This window comes from Sorex araneus, chromosome 6 (assembly GCF_027595985.1).
Source record: "Sorex araneus isolate mSorAra2 chromosome 6, mSorAra2.pri, whole genome shotgun sequence".
In the NCBI taxonomy this organism is placed as follows: Eukaryota; Metazoa; Chordata; class Mammalia; order Eulipotyphla; family Soricidae; genus Sorex; species Sorex araneus.
The window spans coordinates 313,704-328,046 of record NC_073307.1 but is presented as its reverse complement, the minus strand read 5'-3'; the positions used below and the strand labels follow the sequence as shown (position 1 = coordinate 328,046).

General features: G+C 39.2%; 1 protein-coding gene across 2 annotated transcripts in view; it reads left to right on the top strand.

Moving 5' to 3' along the window:
- EIF4E (eukaryotic translation initiation factor 4E) overlaps positions 1 to 12,008 on the top strand; it is a 34,197-nt gene extending 22,189 nt beyond the window's left edge. For both annotated transcript variants that reach the window (XM_055142086.1, XM_055142087.1), the window contains exons 3-7: positions 482 to 577; positions 4,469 to 4,532; positions 5,673 to 5,786; positions 8,504 to 8,643; positions 10,882 to 12,008. In XM_055142086.1, coding sequence (XP_054998061.1) covers positions 482 to 577; positions 4,469 to 4,532; positions 5,673 to 5,786; positions 8,504 to 8,643; positions 10,882 to 10,996 — 529 coding nt within the window. In that variant the 3' untranslated portion in view covers positions 10,997 to 12,008. The remainder of the gene's footprint in view (positions 1 to 481; positions 578 to 4,468; positions 4,533 to 5,672; positions 5,787 to 8,503; positions 8,644 to 10,881) is intronic.
- Positions 12,009 to 14,343: the final 2,335 nt, after the last annotated feature.

Here is a 14,343-nt window from a genome sequence, read left to right as displayed (position 1 = left end):
CTGGGGATCAAACCCAGGTCAGCTACGTGCAAGGCAAACGCCCTACTCTGTAATATTGCTTTGGCCCAAGAGTTATCATTTTTAAAGTATACACTTGAGTAATGCTAATGAAATTCCATACACTACAACCATTCTCTGAAACTTTTTTCATCTTCTGAAATGAGAACTTCATGGACAACTTCTTACCTTTTCCCCAATCCTAGAGATTCACCGTATTGCTTTCTGTCTCTGAATTTAACTACTGCTAAGTTCCTTGCATATGTACAAGCAAGATGGGATTTGTCCTTTGGCTTATTTCTCTGCATAACAGAGTAGCTTCGTCGTGGTTAGCAGCTGTCAGAAGAAGGCTGGTAGTCTGGTCTGTACTTGGGCTGATTTTTACTCATTCATCTGTGAAAGGGTATTTGTATCTTTTGGCTGTTGTGACTAATACGGAAATGTAAGACTGCCTCTTTATTGATACTGACATTTTTTTTTTTAGATGGGCACTCTGGTTTTTTAAAAATGATAAAAGCAAAACTTGGCAAGCAAACCTACGACTGATCTCTAAGTTTGATACTGTTGAAGACTTTTGGGCGTAAGTAACCACTTCAGGATGTTTTATTGTGTAATTTTTTAATTGTAAGCTGCATTCACAAAACCAAGGATGAGATGAGCATTTGATAAATGTTAATATTAGAATAATTGCCTAATTTGTCCATCTCACAACTGTTGGAACTGTTGACTATTCTCCTTTAGTTGTAGAAAGCTTTCGTCTCATCCTTTGGTCCTGAAACAATCTCTACTTGTTCTTATTCTTTGCCTGTGAACTCTTTATTGTACCTAGACCTTTAGATAATTCTCTCAACTTGTCCCCTTACTCTGTTTAGATGTGGGTACGGGTGTGTGAGGTTGGGTTTGAGCCACACCTGGTGATGCTCAGGGCTTACTCCTGGCTCTAAACTCAAGAATTACTCCTGATGGTGCTTGGGACCATGTGGGATGCCAGAGACTGGACTTTGGTCGGCCGCCTGCAAGGCCAGCTCCCTCCTGCTGTGTTCTCTCCAGCTCCTGCCTAGATACTTTTGCCCAGTACTTGAGTATTCCAGAACTTTTTAAGGTCCCTTTTCCAGCAAATTGTTTACAGTGTGACATCTGGGGTTTTGAGATTTTACTGCTCAAAATTCAGTGTCAAAGAATGACAGTATTGGTGCTGGTAGCTTTTTATTATCATACTATTGTGATTACTAAGAGTAGTTGAAGCAGTTTTGATGTTTTGAGGATTAACAAGTTAAGATACAGACAGGGGCCATAAACCTTCCTGTGAATTAAAATTATAAATTGTAATGTTTTGTTATGCAAGCACGCTGGCTGTGCTCAGGTTTACTCCTGGCTCTGCTCTCAGATCATTCCTGGTCCTGCTCAGGGGCCGTCTGGGGTACTGGGGATAGAACCGGGGCCGGGAGCATGTGAGGCAGGTGCACTATCTGCTGTACTATCTCTCTGGATCCCTGTAAAGTATTTCGAAGAAGCTTTTGAGTATTTTTTTCTGTTTATTTTTGTGAGCCAGTCCTGGCTCTGCACTCAGGGATCACACCTGACGGGCTTGGGAATCAGACCTGAGTGAACTGCATAAAAGGCAAGAGCCTTACCCACTTACTCTCTGGCTCTCAGTAAAAATTTATTGGATTTTGGGCCATACCCAGCAATGCTGGGGTGGGGTCATTGATGCTGAGGATTGAGCTCTTTGGGGTCTTGCCTATGTATAGCATGCACACCACCCCTTTGAGCTTGTCCTCTGAGTGTTTACTGCACACACATAAGATCAGATTGTGATCTGGAAATTCATGCATGAATTGGATTCTCTTAGTCAGGATAATGACCTATCTTTCTGTGTGTGTTATTTTGGGGCCATACCTGGCAGTGTGTTGGGGGAATGAATGTATACAGTGACAGGATTCAGAATCGTGTCATGGGTATAGCCAACATCTAGACAAAGCTCTTGACCTTTGTACTATCTCCAACAGTGTTCTGTATTTTTGCAGTCCTTTCCCAGACAAAGCATTTAGTGTGCATTAGAATCACAAAGCAAAAGAAGAAACAGAATAGAACTATTTTTTGTCTGCTATTGCTTATTACATGCATTAAACTTGTTCACTAATAGAGCCCTAGCAGTTTGTAGGTTTAGTTGTCTAGTTTAATTCTTTTCCCTTTGGTCAAAGCATTTTAGTTTTGTCTCTAATTGTGGAGGTTAAGTAAGTCAATGGTCCTGAATCAGTTCATTGAATCAGATAAGCATTTAATCTAGTTTGTTGACCTTTCATCAGTTTGAGTAATTGTGTGTTTAACTGTTTCTAATTGGAACGTGGTCCACAATTTGGATTGCATCTTATCATTTACACATATAAAAGAACCTTTAATCTCCTATAATTGTTTAAGTTATACTTGAACTCCTATTTTCTCTGAGAATTTATTGGTCAGCGACCATGAGTCCTTCTGGATTTATCCAGTCTTTATAGTGTATGGATTCTTTTGACACACTATTACAAAATTTTGTTATTAGCTCACTGTCAGGGTTCTGAGTACTACCAAGAAGAAAGAAGATAGCAAAAAGAAGCATTAGTGTTTCTGTCCTTGAATTTTGTTGAAAGTCATTTCCACAACTAACAATGGAGTTATTTTATAACTGGTGGTGCTAATTCTGTAGTTACTATCATCATCATACAAACCTCTTGTTGCCTTGTGATACTGTCAATAATAATGTAATTTGGATATGTAATTAGGTAGAGAAATTCAACAAACCTTACTCGGGTTTTTTTTTTTTTTTAATTAAATGCCCACGTGATAGACCATTACAAAGCTGTTTATGATTTGGTTTCAGTCATACAGTCATACAGTGATCCAACAGCCATCCCTTCACCAGTGTACATTTCCCACCACCAATGTTCCTGTCTCCCTCTCACAGTCTCCCAATACCCCTCCTCTCACCCCAGCCTGCCTCTATGGCAGACACTTTTCTTCTGTCTCTCTCTTTTGTGCATTATGGTTTGCAGTACAGGTACTACAAGGTCATCGTGTTTATTCACAGACTTCAGTATTTTTATTGGAAAGGTAAGGCCGGAGTAGCTTTTTTAACCGAGTGGCAGCTTTGGGGTGTGGATGTGACTGCCAAGGTTTCCCAGAGTACAGGGAGTTGGGGCAGAGGTAGCCCATCTCAACCCCGAGAAAGCTTCAAGATTTTATTTAAAAACCTGCATACCCAAGTTTTCAGCAGAGTATATCTTGGTGAGGTCCATCCCAAGACAGTGAAGTCCAGTCATGGCATGGAGGCGATTTTGGATTGTGGAAAACCTTACTTGTTTTTATCCTGACCCACTTGGTAGATTTTCTAGTGTCCTGTGTTATGTGTTCCAAAGGACTTAAGACTGTTTCTAGACTTGGTTGAAGTAGCCCCCACAAGAACCTGACAGAAGATAATAGCATCTTCCTTGTTCAGTGACGTACAGCCAGTAAAAATCTTGATTTGTCTATACATGTGAAGCATTCTTACTCTTGGCAATTTTGTTAACCATCTTCCTTTAAGGAGAACTCTGGAGAACAAATGATGGTTGTATTCTATCATTATGCTGCTGAGTAAGTCACCCCAATGATGGCTACATTGATACTTTGGAATAGTTTGCATGTAGAGATTGCAAAGTTTCACTTCATATTCAAGGGACTGAAACTCCAAGAGTAGAGCTGGGTTTAAATCCCCAAATACTGACTGATTAGTAATGATTGGTGGTATTTATAAACCATTAATAATTCCACTCTTGTATACTTTCAAGAATAATAATGTTGGTGAGTTGGGTTTTTTTTTTTAAAAAAAAAAAAACGGTTCTGAGGATTGAGCCCAGTGCTTTACATGTGTGAGGCATCATCTCGTCTACTGACATACCCCAGGCCCAGAAAATTTATCTTTCTCAGGAAAATTTGCCTTGCTTTCTTTTGATTTATCTTTTTTTTTTGTTTTGGGGCCACACCCAGAAGTGATCAGGGATCACTCTTGGCATTGCTCAGGGGACCATTCCGGGTGCTGGGTATTGAACCTGAGTCAGCCCCGTGCAAAGCAGATACCCTACTCACTGGACTGTCTGTCCAGCCCTCCTTTTTTTTTTTTTTTCTTTGTCTGCTTAGAATTGCTCATTAGCCCCATAAATTATGTATTCTACTTATGTTACCTTTTATATATTAGGTTTCTTCTATTTACATATCTGTATAATTTAGCAAAAATATCTGTTACTAGAATAATGGAACATATTTTCTTGAAAATCAAGAGATTTTGGTTCTTGAACTAACCACTGTTAAGGTCTACTTAGTCCATTTCAGCATTTGGCTTCATAGAAAAACAAGCACAGATGTTTATCTGTTTATTTTTATCATGGTCTCATAAGCATGTAACTATGCACTACCTGTTCCATGTTTATAATTGTCTTTTTCTTTCACCTAGTCTATACAACCATATCCAGTTGTCTAGTAATTTAATGCCTGGCTGTGACTACTCACTTTTCAAGGTATGTTTAATTAATAATTCCATATATTATAAGACTCTGGATTGCTCTGTGTCCATATGAAATACTGAGAAACTTGGGAATATTTAATACTGTGATACACGGGAGGGAATTAACTTCACTGGGCTTTAGGATGCATTTATTTTGTGCTACTCTAGTCTAAGAAATAGAGTGCATCTGTTGGCATATAGTTGTGACTAACATCAAGGAGAGTTTTGATTATCCATGTAAATCCCTTTTTTTTTTTCGTTAAAATTAGTGAATCACCTTGAGGGTACAGTTACAGATTTACATATTCTTGTGCTTGTGTTTTAGTTATACAATGCTTGAGAACCCATCCCTCCACCAGTGCCCATTCTCCACAACCGATGATCCCCGTATCCCTCCCTCCCATCTAATCCCCCGACACCTCACCCCGCCTCTGTGGCAGGGCATTCCCTTTCGTTTATTCTCTCTCCTTTTCTGGTTTGCAATAGAGGTATTGAGTAGCCATCATGTTCAATCTAAGTCTACTTTCAGCACGAATCTCCCATCCTGAGCAGGTCCTCCAACCACACTTTACTTGGTGTTCCCTTTTCTGTCTGAGCTGCCTTTTCCCCCAGCATATGAGGCCCGGCTTCCAAGCCATGGTACAAACCTCCTGGTCCTTCATGTAAATCCCTTTCTATTCTCTATTTGAATTGATGTCAACATTTGTCCTGAATTCTTAATGTTGTCATGAATTCTTAATGTGTGGTTTACAGATCCTTGAGGTATTTTTTAGTGGGTTTTCTCAGGGTGGGTGGAGGTTGGGGCATTTGTGAACTTTGCATCATTACTGCATATATTTTTTTCTTATAGAAATGTATGTGAATAGAAAACAAAAAAAGAAATGTATGTGACTTCTCTAAGCTGTTTCCTGAAATGTCTAAGAACCTCCAGTTAAAATGAACCACAGTTTGCTAGCTAATGAGTAGCAGTCAAGACTCTAGTTTGCAATTCTGTGGCTCTAGCTTTGAGCCCTATATACTATTGATATGTATACTATTACATTGAAGTCATTCAATGAGAAATAAAATAAAATGTTGGCAGTGTTGTTGGTAATCTTCTCCAATCTGATAAAGTATCGCTATTGTCTAGTAATACTGTCTTCTGACTTTGTAGGATGGCATTGAGCCTATGTGGGAAGATGAGAAAAACAAACGAGGAGGACGATGGTTAATCACTTTGAACAAACAGCAGAGACGAAGTGACCTCGATCGCTTTTGGCTAGAAACAGTAAGGATTTAAATTATGGATCAGTGTTAGAAACTGGTGTTGCTCTGTTCCCCTCCCCCCATTAATTAATTAAAGAGGCAGAAACCCATTATGGAAAATCTGCCGGTTCATCTTGTTCTGTCATTGAATTGGGTATAATAATAATACAAAGAATTCAGTGAGGACCCTTCCCCCCGGCTGACTTCAGATATGGTGGTTGGTAATTGACTTTCACTTTCCACAATACCATTGTTATTAATTCCAATCTTCTGTGTTTTGTTTTTGTACTGTGCCCAGTTTTGCTTATGTATTACTTCTGACTCTTCTCAGACATGGCAGGGCTTGGGAGACCATACAGAGTGCTGGGGGTTGAACCTTCCTGCAAAACTACGTGCTTTACCCACACTGCTGTCCCTCAGCCTTAAGTAAATAGCTTAAGTGAATAGCTTTATTTAGGAAATAGGAGGGAGTAATTGTCCAGAGAATTAAAGAAGAATATTAGGCAACTGGGATATGAGTGTGTCTAGAATGTAGTGCTCCAGCTTCAACCTTTCAGAATTGGGGAGATGACTCAGTCGCATAGATGAGGTTTTGGGGTTTTTAGTGCTTGCTTCGGTTTTTGCAGTGCCAGGAATAGAATCCAGGGCCTCCCACATGCAGTGTGAAAACTCTATGGCTAATCTATATTCTAGCTCTGAGGTCCTTATTTTGATTATTGCGTGGCATGTGTGTGCCCACCCTCTCCCCCAGCCCTCTTACTGATGAATGGAATCCTGTTGGTTCCTATTTTCAAATTAGAAAAGAATCAAGTTTTTTATTGTTATGTTAAAACACACGCGCGCGCGCACACACACACACACACACACACACACACGCACGCACGCACGCACGCACACACACACCCGGTATTTGGCTCATCCATGGCAATACTCGGGGGTTAATCCTGGCTCTGCACGCAGAATTACTCCTGGCAGTGTTGGGACCATATGGGATGTTGGGGATCAAACCAGTGGGCTGCCTACAAAACAAGCACTGTACCCACTCCGCTCTCTCTCCAGCTCAGGAATCAAAATTTTAGAACTTCACATTTTGTATGATGAAACTTTTCCCTTTTATTTTTTTCTCTTTTTTGGGGGGGGTTAGACAGTGGTGCTGGGGGGGTGGGCGGGGGAGGATTGGGGGAGTTGCACTCAGTAGTGCCAGGAACTGAAGCTTGCACGCTCCAGCAAGCGTGCACCCCCACAGGCTCCGGTAGACTGTTGCCGGCTCCCTGACAACAGTATTTTACAACCCTTGTGGAGTATTAAGCTCCCCATGGTGTATTCATACGCCAGATACAATAACAGTGATGGGTCTCATTCTCCTGACCCTAAAAGAGCCTGTACTGCGGCACTGTGGGGAAGGACAAGTAAAGAGAGGCTGCTAAAATCTCAGGGCTAGGACGAATGGAGACGTTACTGGGTCCGCTCAAGCAAATCGAGGATCAGTGGGATGATAGTAATAGTAGAGTATTAAATCAGAGAAGAAAAGAAGTGAAGCTGTAGCTTGATAATCCTGTACATGTGTTGTAATGTTATCTGGACCTACCAGGTATAAGTGAGGGTTTTCTGTAGTCCGGTTTCAAAGTTCAGGCTTTTCAGAGCAGGGATCATCTCAGTTAACATGTTTGAATGCTTTTTTTTTTTTTTTTTAAGTGCAGGTGTATTCATGCATCCCTTCCCCCGTTTTGACCACAAATCATTGTTTCTGTGATGATTTGTGGAGTTTGTGGCAGGGCCAGTCAAAACACATTGTGGCATCAGCTGGGATTGAACTCTCAGCTGCATTTTTTGGAAGGTTATTTCTGGGTTCTTGAGGGGTTTTGTGGGGCCTGAGGTATATGACTCGAGCAGTGTGTGGGCAACAGGGAAGGATTTAACTTTGCTTTGGGGAAAGATCAGTAAATACCATTTTAGAATATTAGATTAAAAAGTTAATTTTGCAAGAGTATAAACGTTCTGGAAATGGGTAGTATTTTTTGTTGTATAATACTATAAATATGTACCACTATTGAACAGTTGAAATGAATGGCAGGGCAGGATTGTGATTTTGTGGTAGAGTAAGTACATGCCTTAAAATACGAGACACTGGGTATCATACCCTGCCAAGATAAAAAAGATTTTAAGTTCTGTTTAGATTCTTTTTTTTTTAAAAGGGAGCGTTTTTCTAAATACAGAACAAAAGGCTCTTAATCTAACGATTAATAGCTATTTCAGTCCTTTAAAAAGTACAAGCTGTAGTAGGGCAAATGAGATTTCTTTTTTTGTTCTTTTTTTTTTTTCCTGCTTTTTGGGTCACACCCTATTGTGCTCAGGGGTTACTCCTCGCTCTATACTCAGGGATTACTCCTGGTGGAACTGGGAGGGGAGAGGGGACCATGTGGGATGCCGGGATCAAACCTGGGTCCGCCGTGTGCAAGACAAACACCCTACCCACTGTACTATCGCTCCAGCCCTGGAGTTTTAATACTCTCCTCTCCCTTCGAATTGTGCAGTGTCATTTTAATTTTGTTTGCTATAGAGAGCCACATTTTTTTAAAGCTAGGACAAAGAACCTAATTTATGAGTATAGGTGCACCCCAAAGTCACCTGTTACTAATTTTAAAGCTCTTCAGTTAATTTGTATGTGAAATTGAGACATTTTTACCAAGCCACTTGTAATCTGTTGAATGTAATTTGGGGTTGAATCATCTCTTTCAGCTGCTGTGCCTTATTGGAGAGTCTTTTGATGACTATAGTGATGATGTGTGTGGAGCCGTTGTTAATGTTAGAGCTAAAGGTGATAAGATAGCAATATGGACTACTGAATGTGAAAACAGAGAGGCTGTCACACACATAGGGTAAGTTGCGCTCTTTGTCACCTTCAGAGTAGTAAGAGAACTAGCAGTCATTCTCTACTTGGGGATAATTCTTCCCCCTCCTTTCCTGGTGAATTTAGTCTTCCCGGGGGACTTGTGCTGTCTCCATAAAACAGTCACAGACCTGAGTTGTTTTGTGGTATACAATATCTTACTCATAGTTTCTATAAAATTTTTTTTTCTACTAACAAATTATAGAAGAGTACTCTTCTGACCTGTGACATTTTATTCATTTACCATGAGAATATAAATCTTTCTCTCTTTTTTTTTTTTTTTTTTTTGCTTTTTGGGTCACACCTGGCAATGCACAGAGGTTACTCCTGGCTCTGCACTCAGGAATTACCCCTGGCAGTGCTCGGGTACTGTATGGGATGCTGGGATTCGAACCCGGGTTGGCCGCGTGCAAGGCAAACGCCCTCCCCGCTGTGCTATCGCTCCAGCCCTGAGAATATAAATCTTTCTTCAAATGATTTAAACACTAGTGCTAGTGTATGTGTATAACGCTAACAACAAGTGAGTATTGGCAGGTGGTAGTTCTTGTGTTATTTCCCACCTGCTGGCAAGTTATTATTGCCTAGGGCTTAATTAATAAAATTTGACCTTATGTATTGATGTCGGGGGATGTATAGTGCTGGGAGTGAACCTTGGGACTCCTACATGCAAACCTTGTGTTCCTGCTCTCTGAGCACTTGCCCTGGTGCAAGTCAAGCTTGTTTGTTTCAAAGCCACATCTGGCTGTGCTCAGAGCTTGCTCCTGGGCTTGGGGGTCACTGTGGAGTGCTTGAGTCCCTCTTTGGTACTGGGCTCCAAACCAGACTTGTCTGTGTGGAAGGCAAGTCTCCAACCCCTTATTTCTTCCACCTCCAAAGAAAGCTGTTTTTCCCTTCTGGGTGTGGCATTCTAACCAAATGTCATTTTTAATGATTACCCATACTTGAAGGTTTTATGTTGTACCATAATGTAAGCCTTAAAGTTAGTACACGGTTATTTTCAAATGCTTTCAAAGCACAATAGTGAAGCTATTCAAGAAAAAATAGAATGGATAAAACTACCGGCTGTCATGGTCCATGAAGAGGTGTGTCCTTTTATTTATTTGTTTTTGGAAAGTAGAAGAGAAAGAAAGAGGAACTCCCCAAGTGGAGAGGAACTTAGTATAGGACTAAGTTCATCTTTTTATTTTTTAATTTCATTTAATGTTGCTACTTTTCTTTGAAATAAAGATTCAAATTCTTCACTTGTGATGTTGTATTTCCTTATGAGGAAATACTCTCACAGCATTGTTTTTGTCTCTCAGCCTTCAGATGTTCCTTACCCTCTTCGCATGAATGATATTTTGACCTCCAGACCTAAGTGGGAAGATGTCTTAATTCCACAGATCAGATTAAATCCCCCTTATTAAACAGTATTACTGCTTTTGTATTCTTGGTGCTCATATTTTCTTCAAAGATGCATTTTTTGTGAAACTTGGGTTGTAGAGTCAGCAGAGCCCATGCGACTGGCACAGGTTTGGTACTTGGCACCACATACACCCCCTGAGCCCTCTGGGAGAGAACCCTGAGTGTGGAGCCAGGTCACAGTGAGCCCTGAGCATAGCCGGGCGCAGCCAGGTGTCACGCCCGCAGTCCCTCAAGTAATGTGTGCAGTGATAATGAGGTAACAAATGTTGCCGTAATGTGTAGTATTTATGAGGGTTGATAAACACATTTTCAGATCAAAGAATTAGAAAAACCTTTTGATGTGATTGGGTTTTATACACATTAAGTACTCAATGTTATATACATTTTATATACATTAAGTACTTAATGTTCCACAATTTGTAATTGTAACTAATCAGATTCTGTGCACTGTGATCGCTGAGTTCTGGGAGTAGTATCTTGCCTTATTATTATCAGTAACTGACATGCAGAATATAAGGGTGTGTGATTTCCAGTTTCTCAGGTTTAGCTTTAATTCTTTATATCGAGTATTTAAATACTAGCATTTTGCAGGCTAGAAAGATAAGTATGTGAGCAAGAGTAAGGTGCTTGCCTTACGTACAACCAACCCTGACTTAGTCCCTCGCACTTGATGTGGTCCAGAATCATCCCTGAGCACAGGCCAGAGGTGGTCCCCACAGACACAAAAAAAACTCAAAAGGGAAAGAGTGCTAGAGTTCTGTATGAGTATTGTGATTTTTTTTTAAAAAGTAATGATTACTTTCTTGGTTTTGTTTTCTTCTAGGAGGGTATACAAGGAAAGGTTAGGACTTCCTCCAAAGATAGTTATTGGTTATCAGTCCCATGCAGACACAGCTACTAAGAGCGGCTCTACCACTAAAAATAGGTTTGTTGTTTAAGAAGACACCTTCTGAGTATTCTCATAGGAGACTGCGTCAAGCAATCGAGATTTGGGAGCTGAACCAAAGCCTCTTCAAAAGCAGAGTGGACTGCATTTAAATTTGATTTCCATCTAAATGTTGCTAAGATATATGAGAAGTCTCTTTCGCCTTTGTCTTGTACTTTTGTGTTTATGTTTTTAGAGGGTTTTTTTTCCCTTTTTCCCCCTTTTCTTTCTTTTTTTTTTTTTTAATTTTGGCTAGAGTGTCCGCTATCCCAATCAAAGAATTACAGTACACATCATCCCTAGAATCCATAAATGTGTTCCTGGCCCATTCTGTTATAACTTAGTAGGATTAACATTACAAACATATTTTAACCATCTACAATATTAAGAAAAAAAAACCCAACAACTTGCATTTCCATACCTTGCAGGAAAAAATTGTTTATGTTCCATTGTATGCGGGAGCATATTTTGCTGGTTTGAGGAGAGTATGATGCATACAGTTTTCTAGCAATTGTCTCTGTTTCTTTTTCACAGCATTATCTTTGCTGTGCTTTTGCTGATGGCTGCTAGATTTTAATTTATTTGTTTCCCTCCTTGATAACATTAGTGATTCTGATTTCAGTTTTTCATTTGTTTTGCTTTTGTTTTTTCCTCATGTAACATTGGTGAAGGATCCAGGAATATGACACAAAGGTGGAATAAACATTAATTTTGTGCATTCTTTGGTAATTTTTTTGTTTTTTTGTAACTACAAAGCTTTGCTACAAATTTGTGCATTTCATTCAAATCAGTGATCTATGTTTGTGTGATTCCTTAAACATAATTGTGGATTATAAAAAATGTAACATCATAATTACATTCCTAATTAGACTTAGTCTGTTTTTGTATCTTTATGCTGTATTTTAACACTTTGTATTACTTAGGTTATTTTGCTTTGGTTAAAAAATGGCTCAAGTAGAAAAGCGGTCCCATTCATATTAAGACAGTGTACAAAACTGTAAATAAAATGTGTACAGTGAATTGTCTTTTAGACAACTAGATTTGTCCTTTATTTCTCCACCTCTCCTTGGAAGGATCTGTGCTGATTGCAAGGCCGTCTCTGCTGTGTCTTCTGTGGTGTCTCTTCTGAACAGCAGTCTGGAGCACTGGCTCGCTCACTGTGTCTACTGCAACTTTCAATAAATTGAATAGGTAGTATGTATATGGAATTAAATTGATGTGGTTATCATTTTTTATAAGGCAAGGCTTGGTCTTTTAGTCTTAAGTAATAATGTACTCTTAATATGTTCAAACTTACGAGAAATGGGGTCTTGGTGTATCACCATTAGATTGGTAGGAGTAGTAGCTGTGAAATTTGGATGCAGAAGTTCTCTAAGTGTGAAAATGATAGCATAAGGAAAGTGTGGTGGTGGGGCATATGTGTTGAGAATTTTGCTAGTCTTGCTGTCTGAGTGGAATAAACAGGTATGAAGACATTAGTAAATTGGTAGAGTATGCTCTTATGTAAACTGGGAAAATTGGTTATTGATATAATTTCAGAACAAATTTCAAAAGTTTGTCTATAATACTTAATGGTATATTTTAGGTCCTATGAAATGAGTGTAACTATAACACAAGAGGGTAAGCTTGCAGGATTAAAATAATTAGTTTTTAAATGATTGTGAATTAACAATTTTAAAACTGACAAGATTTGACCTAAAAATGTGTAAATAATGAAAAGAATATCATTTGAATCTGTTGAATTTTTGAGTACAGTGTAATGGGTACCTACCACGGGCTACCACTAAGTACTAATACTTCTTGTTCAGTATTCTAGAAATACTGACTATTGTTGATCTTGCTATTATACTGTACTTAGTACCTGCTGCTTGAGTGTGGGTTCTTGGTGAAGGGGATTTATTGTCTATGTTGATATGTATTATTACGAGCACTTCAAGAGCTTTCTTAAATTAAAAAGTGATTATAGTATCTTGCAATGGGTGGGATTGAAGTAATATGAGAAATTAGTACTCTTATCTCCTCTAAGTCTTAGGATGCAATGCATTTTAAGAAGTATATGCTTTCAGAGTTAGGTGAGGAATAACATTAAATCTATGTAGGTTGAAATAAACAATTTATGGCATTTTATTCTTAAAATTACCATTTTACAATCACAGTTTTATGTGTTTTTCCCAAGGGGTGGGAGAAATGATTAATTACTTGAGTTACTTTTGGCAAATGCCAAATGCAGTGGCGTGCTGCTTTTCATATTTTCATTAGCTTTTCTAAATATCAGGCTCAGGCTACATGGTTTCTAAGTTAATTCTCTTGGTTCAACAAGATATATATTTTCATAGTAGAATTAAAATAATCTGTAGTGAATGAAAGGTGGTTTATGTAGGCTGTAATACCTTTCATTTAGCCTATTTAGATAATTGCCCTAATTCTGCAGAAGCATTCGAGGTGTGCGTGGTGTGTACCGGGCTTGTTCCAAGCACTTTACATGCACTTTAACATGAACAATAATCATTTGATATAGGTGCTGTCAAACCCCATTTTACAGATGAAGAAACTGAAGCACTGATGATTCGTCAGTTCACAACCTATTAATTGCAGAGTGTGAATTTGAATCTTGGAAGATTGGTTTCATGGGCCCTGTAGACTAGATTAAGATATCTCAGTAATACGGAGCCATAGTAACTGTGCCACGCCTAAAAATATGTTACTTAGTAAAATAGTTGCCTTCCCCTTTAGTAATGGGCTAATCTGGTTGCTCCGGGGAGCTTTGAGAGCATGGAGACAGAGGTACAGGAGCTTATGAATATACAGTGTAAGTAGGTATTTTCATATGTAAGTTACAGTATCTTCTGTTACCTTCTGTGCTGAGTGGCAAAATAAGACATTTCAAGTTGATGAGAGATGAGATTCTTAAGTTTGCATTTAAAAAGGATACATATAATTTATGAAGGTGGTATGCTGATGCTGTTGTTTTTTTTTTTTTACATTTTAAAATTAAAACAAGTTAATGACAAGTCTCTGTGCTACTTCTTATCTTTAGTTGCAGGTTGTCTTTAAAATTGAGTGGTGAAAAAAATGAAATTTTCTAACTGGGAGTCAGGCACCAGAAAATAGTGAATTTGGTGATAAAATTTCAGTCTTACTGTGTAGATCTTCCAATAACACTTTATATGATCTTACTGGGAATCCCAAATAGTACCCTAGTTGTTTGTTTTGGAGTCCTACCCTGCAGTGCTCAGGGCTTATTCTTGACTGCCCTGGAGATCTTGCTCCTGGCTCTGCTCTGGAGACCGAGAGGGCCCCAGTATTCAGCCCTTGGCAGCTGTGCCCTAGGCAAGCGCCTTAGGCAGTCTCTTGGATGGC